This window comes from Vidua macroura, chromosome 12 (genome assembly GCF_024509145.1).
Source record: "Vidua macroura isolate BioBank_ID:100142 chromosome 12, ASM2450914v1, whole genome shotgun sequence".
NCBI classification, from domain to species: Eukaryota; Metazoa; Chordata; class Aves; order Passeriformes; family Viduidae; genus Vidua; species Vidua macroura.
Genome location: NC_071582.1, coordinates 3,610,099 through 3,629,433, shown reverse-complemented (window position 1 = coordinate 3,629,433; position 19,335 = coordinate 3,610,099). Strand labels below are relative to the sequence as shown.

The 19,335-nt window shown below is 53.8% G+C and overlaps 2 protein-coding genes and 1 non-coding gene across 9 annotated transcripts in view; all 3 read right to left on the bottom strand.

Annotated features, from left to right (window-relative positions):
- Nucleotides 1-497: 497 nt before the first annotated feature.
- Nucleotides 498-3,190, bottom strand: RPS17 (ribosomal protein S17). Its single transcript, XM_053988030.1, has 5 exons — nucleotides 3,111-3,190; nucleotides 2,747-2,898; nucleotides 2,159-2,264; nucleotides 1,013-1,078; nucleotides 498-622 (listed from the first exon to the last, which is right to left on the bottom strand). Exons 1-5 carry the CDS (start codon nucleotides 3,111-3,113, stop codon nucleotides 542-544), a joined length of 408 nt encoding a protein of 135 aa, XP_053844005.1. The 5' UTR covers nucleotides 3,114-3,190; the 3' UTR covers nucleotides 498-541.
- Nucleotides 2,439-2,570, bottom strand: LOC128813650 (small nucleolar RNA SNORA71). Its single transcript, XR_008439118.1, has one exon. It is a non-coding gene; the product is annotated as a small nucleolar RNA SNORA71 (small nucleolar RNA).
- Nucleotides 3,191-5,183: 1,993 nt separating the features above from the next.
- The window catches only part of CPEB1 (cytoplasmic polyadenylation element binding protein 1), a 37,308-nt gene continuing 23,156 nt past the window's right edge, over nucleotides 5,184-19,335 (bottom strand). For 5 of the 7 annotated variants that reach the window (XM_053988022.1, XM_053988028.1, XM_053988026.1 and 2 more), the window contains 10 exons: nucleotides 12,442-12,656; nucleotides 10,732-10,981; nucleotides 10,359-10,472; nucleotides 10,140-10,244; nucleotides 9,213-9,349; nucleotides 8,014-8,212; nucleotides 6,444-6,538; nucleotides 6,143-6,223; nucleotides 5,335-5,448; nucleotides 5,184-5,302 (listed from right to left, as the gene is read on the bottom strand). In XM_053988022.1, the coding sequence (XP_053843997.1) occupies nucleotides 5,338-5,448; nucleotides 6,143-6,223; nucleotides 6,444-6,538; nucleotides 8,014-8,212; nucleotides 9,213-9,349; nucleotides 10,140-10,244; nucleotides 10,359-10,472; nucleotides 10,732-10,981; nucleotides 12,442-12,656 (1,307 nt within the window). In that variant the 3' untranslated portion in view covers nucleotides 5,184-5,302; nucleotides 5,335-5,337. The remainder of the gene's footprint in view (nucleotides 5,303-5,334; nucleotides 5,449-6,142; nucleotides 6,224-6,443; nucleotides 6,539-8,013; nucleotides 8,213-9,212; nucleotides 9,350-10,139; nucleotides 10,245-10,358; nucleotides 10,473-10,731; nucleotides 10,982-12,441; nucleotides 12,657-19,335) is intronic. The other 2 variants (XM_053988023.1, XM_053988024.1) reach the window with 2 other exon arrangements.

Sequence of the window (19,335 nt, the reverse complement as noted above, 5' to 3'; positions counted from 1 at the left end):
CAGATATTTCTTCCCAAAACAGAAATATTTTCTTCTTATTCTGGAGCAGGGGGGTGGTGGTGATTTAAGCTGTGTTTTAACTAGTTTAAACAAGTTTTCCTTCGAGGGACACACTAAGGTCTCCTTGCTTTCATTTAATCAAGGAATTTTAAGACTTTTCCCTTTAAGCACTTGGAAGTGACCAATACGGTTATAAAAAGCAACTTCCATTGTGGTACAGCCTGATGCCTGGGCTGTCCACTTGGAAGAAGCACTGGAAAACCTAGTATAGGCTCCCACAAGCTCCAAGGAGCCACCATGGCTGTTCTCCCACTGCCCCAAAGGCAGGAGAGCCTCTAAAATAACAGCTTTGCACCTCACACCCCAAACCGCCAGGAAAGAACCCAAAAAGATCCTGGTACACATGCAGGTGTTGAGTCCTCTGCGTACTCCAATGTGCCACCCCAAGAACCCACCTTCCCTCATCCCTTGGGTGTCTAAAACCAGGCAGGCTAAGATGGTTTCCTCACGTTTATTGGAAAAGTGACACACAGGGACAGACTCAGAGCGCTCCTCGGGGCGTCTTGAAGTTCATTCCCACTGTGGGCTGTGTCACTTGCAGGTTGGACAGGCTGCCAAAATCCTGGAAAACAGCATGGCAACAATGAGATCAGTCACAGCATCCTGCCCACTGACAGTGGAGGCAAGTTCCTCTGGGAAGGTGTGGGAAGTGGGAAGGTGCTGTAGCAACACAAAGGGTGGACAGAGGTCTCCCAAGAAGGGGAGACCACTCTGCTGCAGAGATTGACTCCTTGGTGAGGGAATCATCAGAATGGAGGGCAAGGAACACACCCACCCCCTGCTGGTGGCAAAGCCGCCATGCCTCTGCCCTTTCAAAAGCCATACATTAACTAATCCTCCCACAGGACCCAGGGCAGAAGGAAGCCCTTGACACCACCCAGCCACTGAGGGCAGCAGGAGCTGTGCCAGGGATATGCCAGCAGCTGGGCAGGGAACGGTTGTGGCCACTAACCAGGAGCTTCAGCATTTCCTTGGTGTCCGGGTCCACTTCAATGATCTCCTGGTCAAGGGCAGAGACCTGTGGACAGAGGGGAGAGAAAAGGTGTGATTGATAAAGCCCCACAAGCCGAATGTCCCCACAGCCACTCCAGTCTCATCCCACTGGCTGTGGAGAACAGTTCCAGCAGCAGAGCCAGGAGCATCCTGATGGAACACAGCTTTCCTGACTGAACACTGCAAGAGGCCACTGGCACTAGAGGGAAAACCCTGTTTTATGGCAAATCTTTGGAAACTGAGGCCCAGCCTGCTCCAGGCCAAGGCTGCTGAGGAGCTGGTGTTGGACCCCCAACTGCACCAAAGCTGGCAGTCATCAGTGACACTCACAGCTGCCTTGTGACACAAGTCCACCATGGTGCCAACAAAGGCGGTCCCATCTCCAGGACAACTGTGCTCTTCTGCTCTTTAATCCCAGCAAAACTTCCTCTAGCCCTCTCCAGACCCCAAAAACTCTTCCTCCACAGGTTTCCTTCCCCAAGAGCTAACTAACACCAGGATTTTTCTAAGAAACCACAAACAGATTTTGTGTGCTGACACTGCACCAACAGCTGCAGTATGGACATTCCTTCCCTGCTTGGAGTCCCTCCCCTGTAACCCCTCTCTGATACCAACACAGAAACTAGCAGCTCTGCCAGGAGCTGACTGGGAAGATCTGGGAAAAGGGCAAGATGTGCTGTGCCTGACGGCTACAGGATTTAGGAACACCAGGATCACATTCCTGGAACAAGGGAAGCCCTCCTGGACCATCTCACCCAGGTGACAGGTGAGATCTTGACCCCACCCAAACAGAGGGTTAAGGCAAGGGGGTTTTACCAAAACCTCCCTCTGGGGATTCCAGCTGCAAGGCAGGTTTTCAGCCGCTCTGAAATATCCTCCTGTTTCCCATCAAATTATTTTTTCCCGAATTTTAAGTTAGGAAAACCAAACCACGAGAAGCCAGCTGTCCTTTCTGTCCCAGGTGGCAGCTTTGGAGGACTCCACCTCGGCCTCCTTGATCCAAACCCTCCTCAGCTCCTCCTGGCTGATGGTTTGTTTTAAACTTGGGACTGCTTATGGAGATACAGTGAGGCAGGACGGAGCGATGGGGAAGCTGGAGCCTCACCTCGGGGACGTAGTTGTCCCTCCTCTCCCTCTCCTCTTCCTGCAGTTTGATGGAGATGCCGCGGACAGGGCCCCTCTGGATTCGCTTCATCAGGTGGGTGACATACCTGCGGGGACACGGGAGTGTCCTGAGCTTTCCTGGGGTTCATGTCACCCTTCCCCACACCCCAAATCCCGGAACCACAGCAGGATGAGGACAGCTGTCCCCCATCCACCCCGGCGATGTCCCACCACTGACCCGGACATCATCCCACAATCTCTAGGGAACATCAGAGACAAAGTGTCCGACAGTAACAGGGTCTGGGGGAGACACAGACCCCCCCCCCCAAACACGGGAAAACTCTCGCACTCCTCTCCCTGCACTATCAATGACCCGGCCACAGGCGGGACCGTAATCACTTTCGAATGCAGGGCTCAGCAGGAACCCCCTCGCCGTGCCCGAATCCCCCAGGACCTTCCGATGCCCAAACCCCTCAGGACACCCGCAGCTGCCCAAAGCCCATCCGGACCCCCTGCGGCCCTCCGGTGTCCAAAGGCCATCCAGGACCCTCCGGTGCCCAACGCGCACTCGGGGCTCGCAGTGCCTCACCCCGCAATCTTGTTGCGCAGCTTCTTGCTAGGGATGATGGCGATCTCCTCGCACACGCGCTTGTTAGTGTGGAAGTCATTCCCTAGGCGCGTGTAGTACTTCTCGATGATCACCCGCGCCGCTTTCTTCACCGTCTTCGTCCGAACGCGTCCCTACGCGGGGTGGGCGGGAGGGCCGCCGGTCAGGCTCCGCCGAGCCCAGGCCCAGCGCCCCCCGCCCCAGTTCCCCCTTCCCCAGCCATTCCGGCCCTCGCCGCCCCCCATTGCTCCTCGCCCCGGTTCCCTCCGATTCCCCCCCGCCACTCCCCGCCGCGGGGGCGCGGGCCCGCCCGAGGATGGCGGCGGATGGCGGGACCCGGACCCACCATGTCAGCGGCAGCCGCGGAAAAGGAGCGGAGGATGGCCGGAGGTGCCGGAAGCCAGGGACGGCCACCGCGCCCCCTGGCGGCTCGGAGGGTGCCGGCGGAGGGGAGCGGCGGGCGGAGCTGCAGCCTGAGGCGCTCCCGCTCCGCCCCGCGCCCCGGAACGGGATGGAGCAGCCCGGGAAGGGAATTCGAGAGAGCTGTGGTGGCAGTGGCACCAGCCCCTCCCACACCTGGCCCCGAGAGGACGCCCACAAACTCGCTGTAGAGTTACCGCTGGGGGACGTGAAAGGAGCCCAAAGCCTGCCCTGCTCCAGGGACACGGGGCACACACAGTGTCCTCTGTGGCAGCGTAAGTCCAACTCAGCCCTCCCCAGCCCCACAGAGAGGAGCCCTGGGTCCCTCCCCTCACAGTCTTGCAGGAGCAGCACCTTCCCTGCCACAGTGGGAGAACACAGGCCCCTCCCATCTGCCTCATTAACTTCTTGTTGCAATTAGGGGAGCTCCAGCTGGAGCCCAGGGGCCTGCAGGGACCTCAGGATCTAAACGTGCATTGCCCAACATTTGGCTTGTTGTGGGACTTTATCAATCACACCTTTTCTCTCCCCTCTGTCCCCAGGTCTCTGCCCTTGACCAGGAGATCATTGAACTGGACCCGGACACCAAGTGGGATCTAAACATGCATTGCCCAGCAGATAGAGCTCCCTCCCAGCTGAGTTACCCACCAACACCATCCACAATTCGTAGCTCCATCCTTCCCTCCCCACAAACCACATCCATACCTTCTTCCCCCACACCTCCAGGGAGTGACAACACAGCCTCCTAGCCGTAGAGGTCTCCCACGAAGCACACAAGGCATAAGATTTTTTTTTTGCTGCAACGTGTTTATTATGTGCCAAAAACTACACCACAGCTTACTCCACACGTCTGTAGGAGAGTGCAGTCTTGCCTGCATATACTACAATGAGGTAGAGACTTCACACACAGCTTCACAAAACCCCACAAAGAGCAGCTGGGATATGCAACAATGCAACATCAGCTCAGCAGGAAAGAAAAAAAAAATAATCATAGTAAAGAGGGAGAAATTATGACACTGGTTCTTTGGCACACAGCTTCCAATAGAGGGGAAAGTAACAAAATAATAATGATCAGCATAATTAAGGTCTCAAATCCCAGCAGCAGCATTTCAGTCGACTGCACTGATACTCCAAACATCTCGGGAAGGAAAGGAAAATTACTTGTCCCCTCTAAGAGAAAGGGCTCCCAGGAACCTTCATCGTCCACCAAAACGCAGCCCTTTTTTAGCTTGTTACAAAAGAAAAGGTAAGTCCTGTGACTTTGTGTGATTAAAAACCTCTATCAACCCCCCGTAAGTGCAACTTAAAAAAGTGCAACAAACTATTTAAAACTATATACAGCAGCTCAGAGATCCTCATCCCGTCCAGTTTCAAATCCAAAAACAAAAAAAAAAAGCCCGGCCTGTCCCGTTGCAAACCTCTGGATTTACAACGTCCTGCCATCAGCCCCCAGACACAAATTGCAACAATGTTAAAAGCTGCCAGGAAAAGAAATATCTCTCATTTCAAACGACTTAAAAACTGTTTTTAAGAGTGTAAAAAGGAACTCGTAAAAACCCTCGAGCGTAAAATATGAAATATGATTTGGTTTAAATGAAGAGCAAAGTCTCCTTGTTGTTACAGTAAAAAACGCCAGCTGAACACCCAGGTCACACCATCCAGGTGGGGGTAAATGAATGGAAAGGCACTGTATGGCAACGGCAAAACAATGACCAATGAGACCTGCGCTCTCTCCACCAGTATTGCAAGGAATGTAAAAAAGCGCCTTTAAAAAATAAAAAAACCAGGGCGGAGGCGCCTGCGGCGACGCCTCCGCGACACATGGCCCTTGGTTGGTTGGGTTTTTTCATTTTCAATTTTTGCTTCTCGTCAGCAAACCAGGAACCAAAGTCTGGGAACTGCAGAATGGCTTGAGGGGCACTCCCCCCCTCAAAACACCCCCAAACAAACCCCAACAAAACTCACTGTGCATTAGTGCAGAAACAAAAAGACCAGCAAGTGCAAACATGAATGTAAGATTTTTGTTTTTTCCCCATCAGTCCTCAGGAAGAACGTTCCCAGCCGGGCCTGGCTCCGGCAGGCGCTGCTGCGCTCTCCTCGTGGCAGGTTCTCCCAGGACTCTGCCCGCGCCAGCCCCATGTCCCGGCGGCCCCTTAGCTGGAGTCCCGGTTCTTCTGGTTGCGCATCAGCGGGCGGTGGTGGCGCAGGACCTCCATGGAGTGCTGCCAGTGCCAGCACGAGCGGCAGAAGTACTTGAAGCAGATCTGTGGGCAGAGCACAGGGGCAACACTGGGGTGACACCAGCAGAGCCACTCCTCCCCTTCACCCCTGCCTGGTTTCGCAGCCCCCACCAGCACAGTGGATCCACGGGCTGGAGATGGGGAATGCCAGCAATGCTGTGGAGGGGGCCTGTTGTGCCCAGCTTCCATCTTTTGAACAGGTTTGAAAATCGGGACTGGGCACTGGGGCAGTAGCTGGGCTCTGCCAGGGCTCCCATCACTCCCAAGGTATTCCCAGCCCCTGCTCATATCCCATACCAGCTCTGCAGGAAGCTGCCAAGCTCCTTTGCCTGCAGCCAGAGTTCCCTGTGCCTCAGCCAGCCCCAGGTGCATGCACCCCAACCCCAGCTCATCACGGCCCCCAAAGCAGCAGCCTCCCCTCCCCTCAGGGGCACCAGCCATTACCACATTAGGTCCCAGTGCTGGCACAGCACAGTGAACTGCAGCACCCCTGCCTCAAAGCTGGGGTGGACATTGGCCACCTGGGCCTCCTGGCAAGTACCAGAGTTGCCCTCCTCAGGAGGGCTGCACCTCCTCCAAAACAAGGTCACTCCTCCCAGCTGGGCCCCATCTTGCCCACTGGGGAAGAACCAGTGTATATATGCCCAAAGCCCAGCAGCAGGGCCTGCTCCTCCTTGAGAAACCCCCTGAGCACAGGCTGCAGGAGAACTCGCCTTACCTGGTCTCTGCAGAAGAATGGACCAGGCTGGGCATTGCACACTTGGCACATGGAGTCCTCCAGGTACGGGTCAATCTGAACCTGCAGGAGAACGAGGCAGTGGGCATGGAGCCAGGCCGATTGCCCTCACCCTGGTACCTCAAATCCATCCCCAGTAGCACCCCCAGGGCTGGCAGAGCAGCAGCCCCACTTCCCACTGCTTGAGCAGGAATATGGGGCAGACTCCATGAACACTGGTGCTCCCAGCAGTACCACCCATCATGCAGACCCCTCCCTGGACTGCCCCATCAGCCCCACTCACCTTCTTGGTAAACTTGGTGGTTTTGATCTCCACAAATGCAGCAGTCACAGCCTTCAGGTAACTGCGCTGGTTGTTGAAGGTGACACGGCCCGACCCTGGAACGAGCCAGACCACAAATGCTAGAGAGGAACAGCAGAGACCAAGAGGGAACCACTGCAGCACCACCCCCTCCCTGGAGCCACTCAGACAGGGAAACAGCTTTGACAGGGAGATGGTATCCAGGGCCTAGGGGCTCTTCCTGCTTCCTTCTCCAGGCACCACATTCCCAGGATCAGCAGAGTGCTTCACACTACACCTGAAATACACCAGTGCTGAGACAGCTCAACAGCTTTTATTCACAGCCCTCCCCTCAGCCCAGAGCCTTGTGTTTTGCAGCCTCATTGCTGGTCAGTGGCATTCCAGCACCACTTGCTTCCAGCCAAGGTCTATTAAGCTCCAGGACTGACACTGGCAGATCCCTACAGCTCAGCCACAGGACAAAGTGCTACCCAAAACCCATCCATTCCCCTCCCAAAGCATCACACAGGACACGGGCAGGAGGGCCTGGATCCAGTCCGGGGTTACAGGAGATGCCCTCAACCAGCACAACCAACCAGGGCACAGCTTAGTTACCAAAACTGAGCTCTGACTGCTGTGACTTTAGGACAGCTCTAAGGGTGCAAGTGCCACAGAGCTGCTGGGAGATGGATCTTGCCTACTTGGAGCAACCTGGGCTCTGCATGAACCACAGGAGGTTGGGGTCACACACTGGGATCTCACAGGGCCAGCACAGGGAGGTTCTGTGACACCTCATCCACAGTCACACTGAGAATTTGCCTGGAGTCTCATACTCCCAATTCCCACCCTCCTTGCGACTGTCCCCCTGAAGGCACTTCAGGGGCTTTGCAGCACAACATACATGCCCTAAACCTGAGCCTTGCCCAGAAAAGCCTGACTGCTATCCAAGGACAGTGACCAAGCAGTGACAACTCTGCACTCCAAGATCCTGGCAACACCAGGAGATCCAGTCTCTCTAAGTCTGTGACTTGCTGTAGCCTGAGCCTGGAAAGCTGGTCCTCAGGCACAGGCTGTGGGGTTTTTCAACAGACCAGCCACCTCAGTGCTGTCCCCTGGCCCATGAGGTCTCCAGGGACATACACACGCCATGACACGCCACATTTCAGCTCTGGTGACAAGAGCCCAAGAGTGGGTTAAGACCCACAGCTATCTCTGCCCTGGGAATGGAAAAGCAGCTACAGCAGCATCCAAAAACCACTAACAGCATTGACAAGGACAGCAAAACCTTCAGCATTGCCTAAAGGCATATTCAAAACTTCAGGCTGCTCTGGAATGATCCAGGACCTTCCAATTCCCCAGCACATCAGCTCTATCAGCCCTCCCCCCAAGGCTGGTCTTGCCTCCCCAGGGCCAGGAGATGAGAAGCACAGACTGTAGAAGAGGTTGAACAGCATCTGCTCTCTGAGTCTGGCACCTGGGCAGTCTTCCAACAGAAGGACAAGCCAAGGGCACACCGCAGCCTCCTCAGAGCATGGCAGGGGCGACCACCAATCCTGGTGGAATCACCACTTACCTATGGGATACTTGTGCTTGTCAGTGTCGATGCCAGCATAGACCACCCCTCCGAACAGGTCGCACATGACGGCTGCCAGGGCCTCTGCGTTGAGCATCCCATGCAGGGCCCCCACAAACACCGTCTTGCTGGGGTCCAGCCGCTGCGAGGGGCTGCGCACGAAGTTGCTGTCGGCCAGCACCCACGGGATCACCTGCACCTGCAACCAGGAGCACCCCTGAACCTCAGACTTCAGCCCAAGCTGCAAGTGTCATTTGTTATCTATTGCTGCTCAGGGTCCACATCCATCTAAAGCACCAGACACCTCCAGAGAGCCCGCAAGGGGACAAAACCAACTCTGCTTCCAGCCAAACTAGAACCTAAGCCAGCAGTTCCTTGGGGGGGGGGGGGGCAGCCAGAGGACAATCCACATCCCTCTACCCACATTTATGGCCCAGTCAGGTACCCCCCCAGCAGAGGAACCTGATGTTAGAGGGGACTACTGGAATAATCACCCACTGCCAGCTTCATCAGGAGCTCCCATCTGCTCTGCAGCTGATGGAGGGCTCTGGAAGGAAGCTTCTGGCAGAACTAAATCACCAAGCATAGAAGCTCTGCCAATTGCCAGACACCAGGAGAGCTGTCTAGAGCACAATTAGTTTGTGCCTGTCTAGATTAAGAACTGCATCTCCATCCTATAATTCCCTGAACTCAGGCAGTTGTCCGTGATCTGAGGATTGATCCCTTTTCCGTAAGCCCAAGTAGAGCCTCTGGCAGCCCCAGCACACCCAAAGCACAGGTCAGCCAGCCAAGGCTACGCTGGGGAGCAGCCTGGGATCCAAAGTATCTTTCTGCTGAGTGTGAGTTTGTTCTGCAAGCAGAGGAGGCCTGACAAAGCACACCTGAGGGGTCCCAGTCTGCCTCTGCAAGCAAAGGTGTGATGCAAGCAACACAGAGCAGTTAAATCCCTGTTTCCATGCTCTGTCCCAACTAAATGAAGCCTGAAGGCCACCAACCCAGGAGATCCAGGTTGGTTTGACATAAGCTGTTATGAGGGACATAAACACCAAGCTGACACATCCCCAGCAGAGGCACAGAGCAGTCAAAGCCAGCCAGGAGCCAGCACACCTCCAGTTGCTGTTCCAGCCCTGCTTTCCTCCAGGGATCTCCCTTCTGCATCCCCTGCTGACATGTCAGGCTGCTCTCCCAGCTCTGCTCACCTCTTTGCAGCGCATCCTGCGGCTGGACATCTTGAAGTAGTACTCACTGAGCCCATCGGGGCTCAGCAGGTCCTGGGAGCAGGCCTGGAGCAGCGCACGCACCGACTTCTCTGACTCAAATACCAGGTACACGTATCCTTTGGAAAGGAAGGGAAAGAAGCAGTTGTTAGAGCTGTGGTGGAGGAGGAACAGATCATCCCAGTTTGCAGACATCCTCATAAATCACTCTTGGGTGCCACCTGACATAGCTGTGTAGTAGCTCTTGCTGTTCCCAGCAGACTCTTATGTATAAGCCAAGCTGGAAGAGCCCAAACCCAAGCACAGCACAAGGGGCAGGATGCTCAGGGCCATGTGGGCCACTGTCCATCATCCACAAACCACACCTGGATATGCCAGGTGGGCACCACCAGCCTGGCCACAATTAAGTCTGCAGAAAAAAAGACTGCTATGTATTTAGGATGGACCGGCTCAAATACAGTCCAGGGTTTTCAAGTCCCTTCTATGGATGCCAGTGCTCTACCTCACATTGCTCTGGTGACTGAATGAGGCCATCAGGCACTACAGGGCCTCCAAACCAGCCACTTCCTACCCTGTAACTAATTCCTGCTTACACAATATGCCAGTCCAGCTGCACATGCTGGCAGTGGGATCAGCAGCTGCTCCAGAGCCACAGCCCTACGTGGGGCTCCAGAAACACCCAGAGAGAGTTCCCCCAGCCCACAGTTCTATCCCATACTGCTACGGATGGGTGAGGATGCTGGGTTTGGGGTGCCAGTGCTCTGCAGCCCAGGTGCAAACCCAAGTGAGGGCAGGACATTATCCCAGGTGCTCTGTACCAACCAGTCACCAGCATGCAGCTGTAAAATCCCAGCATCCGTGCTGTAACATAGCATGGGAAAAAAGTAACCCTACCGTGTTCGCTATTACCTTTAGGCATATTACCTTTGGGAGGACAGCGTGGGTGTTTGCCATCCTTACCAGGCCACTCCACACTCAGGGAGCCAAAAACACGGAAAGTGTTGATCAGCCCAGCTACAGATAGAAGGAGAGAGGTGAGTGTCCTCCACAAAAAGCTCCATCCCGCACCCTCCCAATATCAACACCCAAGGCCTTGGTGTGGGGCCTCACTTTCCAGGGGCTGCTCACCTTCTGTAATGTCCCATGGGACTCCTCCCAGGAACACTTTGCAGGAGTAGACGGGGTTCTTGTAGTTTCGGGGAGGCAGCTGCCCGCTCCAGGTGCAGGTTGCTTCATTCACAGCTTGGAGAAGACACCAGTAATACTCAGTACAGGACCATTTCCTTCCCACTCTCCCACAGGTCTCCCCATCTTGCCCAACTACAGGCTGAGCAGAGCTGCACAGCCACAGGCAGCTGCCCAGACCCACCTGTTCTCTCAGCAGATAGAACCAGAGTCAGGCTTGGGCCTGGAGCAAGCTCTTTTGTTCAGCCAGTGTCTGCATAGAGGCCACCAGCCCTTCCAAGTGTGGGACTGTCCCCTAGACCCCCTCCCAGCTCACCTGCCGCCTGCCGATGAAGCCGGGCTTCTCTTTCAATACTGAAGGGGTCTTCCGGAGAGTCCAGAAGATCCCAGGAAGGCCACGCAGATGCTCCAGGCCATCTTTTCGATGCACTGGCCGGGGAGGAAGTTACTGCAGCCAGGGCAGCTTGATCTTGATCCAGCTGGGATCCCACTCCCATCTTCAAGGGGTCTCTTGACACCCCACTGAGAGGCAAGAAGGGCAGAGGAGGGGATATGCGAAGGCTTGACTGCAAGAGAAAGGCCATATTGAAATCCAGCTCTGAGTAAGAGCACTTAATACCAGGGGTGAGGCATCACACTGGGGCCCTGCTCTTGCCCATGGCAGGAGGGGGAGCTCTCAGGGATTTCCTGAGACCTGGCAGAGGCAGGAAAGCAGCAACCACAACACATCCTGACACCATAGGAAAGCCCTGGGCCATTCTCAACCGAACCCATGCCCATGATCAGCAGCAGGGATCATTAAGCAGGAGGCACTTCAGAGACCACCAAGCGAACAGCTACCCCTGGCTGTACACCCTCAAGAACAGCATCACCCCTGGAGAGCACCAGCCTCAGGCTCTGTGCTGTGCCCGCAGTGGGCAGGGCTTGTTGGAAGTGCTCATGGACTCTGCAGATACCAGCTGGATCTCATCCTCACAGCCCAGCTCCAGGGCTGCCTGACCAGGGAGCAGGCACCATGCACTACAGCTCCTCCCAGGGCAGGAGGAGGGAAAGCTCGGATTAATGGAACAGCAGGGAAGCAAGATGCTGCACAGCTCAGTGCCAGCTGCGCTGCAGATCCATCCCTGTGCAGCCTCGGCAGCTGCCCATGCCAGGGCTGTGCTCAGTCCTGCCCATCACAAACAAGGCCAGCACAGAGCCCTGCACCACCTGCCACCATCACTGCCTGGGTGCTGCAGTCACTTAGCACATCCTGATTCTCCAGGGTGGATCACAGCAGAATCAACCCCACATCCAGTCAGGTCTGTCCTTCACGCCCACCCCAACACAGGGGTCAAGGCCATGGCAACACCACAGCAGAGCCTGGAGCAGCTCCTGGCTTCATCCTCCCATGCCAAGGCCAGGCCATGCAGCAGCATCCCAGAGCTGGCTGGAGCCAGGCTGCCCTGCTGGCACCCAGAGCTGCCATTTGCACCCACCATAGACCCATCAGAGCAGACTGGGGCAGCCAGCCAGACATTCACTTGCTCCCTGCCTTTCAAATTTATCTGTGCTTTAGGGAATGGGAGCAGGCCAGACCCAGTCTGCCGTAGAAGAAACTGCCCTGAGATGGAGAAATGCAGTCAAATGGGAAGAGCAATGAAAGGCAAGGACAGTAGCTCCTCAGAAGTCCAGGCTGGATCAGCCACTTCCCTGCTGGGATCAGGGCACAGACACCACCCTGCCTCAAACCAGCTCAAGCACTCAAGGCCCCTCTGGGAGCTACTGTAACCCAGTAGGGCTGCAAGCACAGACCCAAAAGGCCAAAATATTAGCTTTGAAGAAAAAAATATGAGGATACTGCTGGCTTGTGCTGAAGGACTGCACGAGCAGCCTTTCTCCCAAAACCTGGGCTGTGCCAGTGTGTGAACAGCTCCTCACAGCATTCCCTCCTGTTCCTGAGCAGGCAGGGCTCAGACTGGCAGCTTCACTCAGCTGTTCTGTGCTCCCCAAAAAAACACAGCAAGACCCCAGGACCCAAACTTACAATCAAGTCTGAGAGGTGGTCAGAACCAGAGCTGAACCCACTGGTGTCCGAGTCCGAGGGGCTGCTGGAGCGGGAGTCCAGGAGGGAGCGGGAGTTCCTCAGCGACGGTGTGGAAAACTTTTCTGGCAGGTCTGAACCAATGGGGTCTAAAGGCAGAAAACCCAGCGGGGGCTTCCCCAGGACGTTCCCAAGAGGGTTACTCAGCATGCTGAGAACTGCAACAGAGAGGGACAGTCTGTCAGGGCTGCAGCACAACACTGCTCCTTCCTCCTGGCTCCTGTGGCCCAGGAGGCCACCAGGCTCCTGTCAGCCCACAAATGTCATGTCTGGGAGGTGGCACCTCTGGTGTTTGCCATCAGTTGGGCCATGGTGCTGCACAGAACCCAGAGCAGCCTGGTGTGGTTGATAAAAATGAAGGTGGGTTATGAGACAGATTAGCCAAGAGAACCCACTTCATCTGGGAGAAGTTCAGAGATCCTACATCCCAGATTACAGACCTCAGAAATGCTCTGGGACAGGGCCCTCTGCCCAGTCCATGCCATTCCCTGCCACTTCTCCCAGAGCAAGCTGGGGCTCAGGGGGGCAGGTCCCCAGGGATGGGGGCACACACCAGTGGCAGGCACACCTGGCCCACCAGCAGGAATTTTCAGGCTCAGAGGTGGGACACTGCTCCTACCATCCCTGCCAGGAGCTGGCTGTGGTTAGCCAGGAAGGTGCCAGCCTGGGCTGCTGACAGAGAGGCTTTGCTGTCCCTGGTGTGTGTTCACAGCAAGTCTGTCTGGTCAGGCCTCTGCCCCAGAGCCTGCAGACAAGGATGTGTCAGACTGCTTCCCTCACACTGCAGGTTTTCCTCCCACTGAGGAGAATCCAGGAAAATGCCTCCCTACAAAGAGAGCTGCTTCTGAGTAGAGGACCAGGCCATCCAAAGGTCACAAAGTCACATCCTGGTCAGTGATATGGGGGCAGTTGCCACCCACAGGGAGAGGGAATGTAGGGCAAGGGAACCCACAGGGGCACACCACCAGCCAGTCTATTCAGAAAGAGCAAGTCTCAGCAAGCTGAACACATAACCGAACCAAGTGAAAAGAGCAAAGCATTCAGAAATGGTTTTAATTATTCACAGGCTGCAAAACAAGGCAGCTTGCCCTGAACCTTTCAGTTTTCAGCAAAGCAAATTTGGGATCCACTCAAGATCCTCCAAGCCCCACCTGATCTCAGCAAGCTGACCCATGAGGTTTTAACCTAGATTTTCAGCAGCTCCTATGCAGATGAGGATTAATAATCCAAACCACCAGCCAAACCAGGAGAGCAACAAGACCATCATGCTCGAGCACACTATGGTCAGATACCAGGATAGCACGGTGTCAGCACCAGGGAGAGCTGCTGAGCACAACTGAGGCAAGATGCTGGGATGTACCTATCACAAGCTGCATTATCCAGTGGCACACCTGCCATGAAGCTTACATCTCCAGCCCCATACTTGGGGAAAAAGCTCACCACCCCAACAGTGACTTCACATAGGTACAGGTGGGTCCTTTACTTGAAGCATCTCCCTCAACTCAAAGCAGAGATCCTAGCAACAGTCACATCTTCCCACATTTGCAGAGCCTTATCCCTGCAAGATTCCCCTATTTTGGCTACATCATGGGACTAGGAACTCACCTCTGACCACACTGAGAAAGGGACCTCCTGCCTTCTGCTGTCCTGGACAGGCAGCACTGTGTTCACACCCATCCCTGCAGCCACAGGAAAATACCAGCCAGCCCAGCAGTCCTTACCTGGGCAGAGCCCGGGCAGCAGCAGCCCCGGGACCAAGGGAATGTGACACAGCTGGGGAGGAAATGCTCCCTCTCCTAGTCACAGCTCCGAGCAGGGCACAGCATCTCCCAGCCCCGGCAACCCACACTTGCTGCTCTGCTGACTTCTCTGAAGCCACGTGATATGTTTAAAAATACAGCCAGCGTATTGTTCTGGGGAGACAGCTGAATCTGTCCGACAGGCTCCAAAATCTGATTAGTCACTAAACAGCACAAGAGGCAAAGCAAAGCAGCTGATCCCACAGCCCAAGCCTTGCTGCCAACAAATGCTCCCGCACTGACACCCTCCTTCCCCAGCCAGTGAGGGCTGTGGGTTTGGAACGTGGCAGCCCTGCTGCTGACCCTAGCTGCACAGCATTCCAGAGACCTGGAGCAACTAATGCCAGGCAGACTGCTACCAGATAATGCTGCCCTGCCCCACATCTCCTGGTTAGCAGAGATGTGGAACCAGCACTCTAATTAGGATGCAATAGCAAGGGTCTGGGGCTCATCAGGAGCTCCCAGTGGCATTAGAGGGTCCAGCTGCTCTGCCCCATTTATGTCACCCTCATCTCTGCTGCCACATACACATCTCTCCCATGATCTCTCAGCTCTTGCAGCAGCTACAAAACCAGTAAGGCCAGCATACTGAAGTGGCAGGATTACTGGCCATTAAAAGGATCTACTGTTTGAGCATTTACCACCACACCAGCTTCAACTGCCCCAATCCTAACCTCACGTCCTGGAAGTGCTGACATCCTGCTGTTAACACGGAAGGATTCCATCCAGTCCAGCAGCTTTGACAGCTCTGCACTGGCAGCACTTGATTACACTCTGCAGGACAAACTGAGCTCGTGGGAGACCCCACATCACCCCAGTGGGCCTGACTCAGCTTTACATGGTACCCACAGCCACTCACAGGGACATTGGGAGGAAAAGCCATGAGTCAAACTCAGCATTTCCTCTTTTATCCTTGCTCAGTGACCAGGCTGTGTGCTCCAATGCCAAGCTGTGGAGGTAGCCTAGGAAACACCTGCATGAGACACCTAGATCTTATTCCTCAGCACTATCCCAAAGGCATCCTGATCTAACTCCCTGCTCCAAACCCACCAAACCCCTCCTGAGGAATGGGGCACAAGAGCCCAACACAGGCTGCCCACCTAAAAAAAGCCTTCAAGGCATTGGGGCGACACTTCTTTCTGGGGAGTCAGTCTTGTCTCCCCTCCCAAGCAGACAGCTCGCATAAGGGAAAAATCATTCCAACACACATGCACGATGCATCAGCAATTCATGGAGTTAAGAGCATCCCTTCAAGTCTCAAAGTGAAAAATCAAGTATCAGGGAACTACTCAGGGTAAGGAAAGAATATGAGTGCAAAGAAGGATTTTTCACACCTAGAGGGGAAACTTTAACTCAGGGGATCAACATGACTCCATTCACCACTCGCACACCAAGAGCTTCTGGAACTTCTCCTGCCTCTGCTCAATGCAGCGAGGGAGGCACACGGCAATGCTCCTCTGCAGGGAACAGCAGAAAAGGAGCTTTTAATAGAATCTGGGCACTGGCTTTTGACTCGCTGCTGCAGCTCTAACACCTGACGTGAAGGCAGCGCTCTCTGCTCCATCTCCGGGCACACCAGCCCAGCACTGGTACGTCTGAGCTCTGTGGAACAGCCATGACACCACACAGCACTGCCAGGTCCTGCCCACACAGGCCACTCCTTGGAGAAGGAGCATTTTTCAAACTACTCTTCCTTAGCTGAGCTTTCCCTAGTGACTGCTGTTTGGATATACCATTGTTCCTGCATCAACCCAGGGCCCCTAAAGAAGCCCAGGGGAGCACACTCAAGATGCTCAGACCCATCATACCTGAGCCAGACACCTGACAAACAAGCAGCTACAACGAGCCCACAGTGGTGGTTTCAACTTTTGAGGTCATCTCTACCTGTAGACCCCAAATTATCCTTTAAATTCCACTACCAACCACTGAATTAGAGTTTAGTCTAACAAGCAGATCACTCCACCAGCACAAGCTGCAACTCAGAGCACACTTTGGGAAAGTATCCCAACAGCAAGATGTCCAATCCAAGCACTAAGAACAGCTTTTACTAGTCCATCCACCAGTTAAGACATGCAATTTAAACACCTGCCCAGGACCCTGGAGCACACAGTTCTTCCCTGTACACTGTAATTTGCAACCATTTGATATGTAGACCTTCCTAGCAGCTTTGCCCATGCTGTAAGAGATGAATGTAAAGATGAGCCCCCCAACGATTGCTGGTGCTGGCAGCTCAGGGAAAGAAGGGCTCTGGGAAAAGAACCGCTATGCTAATGACAAATGACAGTTTACTGCCTTGGATAACACCTTAAGAGCAACAGGATCATTTAGGCTGGAAAAGACCTCCAATATTGGGTTCAACCTTTGACCAAGCACCACTTTGCCAACTAGACCAGAGCACCAAGAGCCACACCCAGACATTTCACATGGAGCATCCACTGAGTTAATGTTGGATGGGCAGAGTTAACCAGAATCTCAGCTACCTCCACACTGCCCTCTGAACAAAATGCTTCAGCTCAGCTCTGTGGGAGACCACCCAGCCACCAGCATATCATATCAGTGCTGACACTCTTCACTCCCTGGTTCATCAGTTTAGTCAAATTATCCAGAAACTGAGTCTTGCCCAGAGCAAAAATCTCTTATTCAGCAGCTGCCCAAGTCTTTTCACTCAAGTTCTTTCTCCAAACTCAGAACATCAATGGGAGCTCCCCCACGGCTGAGAACAACATTTGCCACACAGCCCTGGAAACACATGGAGAGTGGGCCAAGGAACTCCTGTTGCAGGAGCAGTGTGCCAGGCCCAGTCCTTGAGCTGCCAGCTGTGTCTGGCACCCACAGACTCTGTGCACAGGCAGCTTGACACCACACTGGCTGCAGCCCCAGAGCCAGGGGAGTTCACTCACTTTGAGAAGTAATGCTCTGGAGATGTGTTCCAGAACTTTAGAAACTCACTGCAGGGCTGAAAAAAGCCTACTTTGAAGAGTCCAGGACTTGTCTGAGCAAGGCCTTCAGAGGGTCACCTGAAGGATGGCAAGCTGTTAAGACCTCCTGCTGCACCCACCAACTACATAGGTACAACACCACCCACCTACTACATAGGCTGGAAGTCCACCTTTCTGCCTGGATCTCCTCACAGAACAGGAATGCTCTTTACCAGGAGAAAGAGCCAGGTTTCAGTGACACCTGCCATGCCCAGAGGCTGCAGCACCATATACACATTTGGGGCAGGGCAGCAGAGGAGAGTGTGACTGAGGCCCTGGAGACTGAATACAGTGCACTTTCTTTTGTCATGCATCAAATAAGCTTGTAAAGTTAAAAAAAAAAAAAAGCAAAAAAAAAAAAGCTAATGCCCTAAACAATAGCCTGCTGCAATTCCAGAAAAACAGCTTCTCTGCAGTTTTTACCACCCAGCCAAGCTCTGCCCTGGTGGGGTGGGAGCAAGCTGAATGTTTTAGTCAGCCAAAAAAGCAGCACCTCCTACAGACACTGAGAAACACCGTGGCAAGAGAAACATCTGCATGTCTGAAAAGCAAATGGGCACCTCAACCACCTCCTACAGGTGTAGTTCAGCAGTAGTTCAGTGACACAGCCAGACAAGCTGCCAGGGTGAGCAGCTTACCCTCCTCACACACCAGCACCAAACAGCTCAAAGCTCATGGCAGGGAAGGGGTGACCAATACTCCAGTCTAATCCCAAATTTTAGCACTTCTCACCTGCAGCTGTTGGGACCTGGAGCTGCCTGCAAGGAGCCTGCACAGGAACATTGACTGAAACGTGGCCAGCTGCAGTGGCAGATGTGGGGCTGGAGCACACAGGACAGGGACAGGCTTTGCTTGGCACAGAGAAGGCAGACACTGGATTCTCCCTCTTTACCAAATTCTTACAGGGGCACAAAAAAGCCAAGGAAAAGCTGCAGCAAGAGTAGTGGAACAAAAACTTCTTCCTCTTAAGTGGAGCAGCCATTGGACAAGGACCAGAAGTGGAGGGAACTATGTCCTTAGAGCCCTGGAGCTCACCTGAGCAGCAGAGTGGATACATCCAGAGGATCTGGCAAGCTCAAATCCTCCAACTTTCATTATATTCCCATTACTCCACTGAAAAAACAGTCAGTGCTGTTATTAGAGGAGCCATGCAGAGTCCAAGGCACATGGTCCTCTCCAAGCTATATCACCACAGAAGCCCCAGTAATCTTGAGCCAACTACTAGCTCTGGAGAAAAGCAGCTCCCAGAACTGCAGATGTAATCAAACCAGCAGCAACCACCATCTAAGTAGGACCTACAGCACAGCCCTTTTTTTTCCTGAACTACAAAAGAGGAACCTCTGCACTCACAGATTCTTCATTTGGGGCAAAGAAAAACTGAAGATATTCTGGCAGCTATTTCTGGTTTGCTAAGAAGGGGGCAGGGGAATAAAAAAAGGCAGCCTGATCCCACAGCTGAACCACAGAATTAGAGTCAGGACACCTGAGGTCTATTCTTGGTTCTGGTACCAACATGGTAAGTCACTTGCCCTGAAAAATGGAAACAGCAGCATAACTGGGAACAATCAGAACATTATTGCATTAACATCTGAGAGCACTGGTCCTCTGCTGGCACTGAGAGCAGGGCCCGGCTGACAACAAGGCTCACAGATTCCTGAGGCAAGGAATTTACTCCTTTGTGTTTCTAGAAAGGGTAAACAGCTACCCAAGGTAAATATAAAAATCAGAAAAGACAGCTAAAATGCAATTCAGGATTGCAAGTGCCCAGGTAATTGCATTCACTAAGCAGGCTGCCACAACCACAGTTGTCTTTAAAAAGATCAGAACATTGAAATACAGCAGGTTTTAACATGTATCAGTCCCAGAGAGATTTAAAAGCCAACATATTCAGGTCAAATTTTGCACAACAAGCTTCAGCTTTGCAAGCCTCAAGAACAAACACTTCTATATTTAAGTACCAAACTCCTCTCAATTATCTGCTGCAACATCTAGGGTGCAAACTGTGCTCTGTGTGTTACCTGACGTGGTAACAAGGGTGAGTGACTCATCCTCAGCTGCAT

Coding starts and splice junctions, on each gene's coding strand:
- RPS17 (XM_053988030.1), bottom strand. Junction 2,265..2,746: donor CTGCGCAACAAGATTGCGGG/GTGAGGCACTGC, acceptor GTGTCCCCGCAG/GTATGTCACCCACCTGATGA. Junction 623..1,012: donor AGGAAATGCTGAAGCTCCTG/GTTAGTGGCCAC, acceptor GCTGTTTTCCAG/GATTTTGGCAGCCTGTCCAA.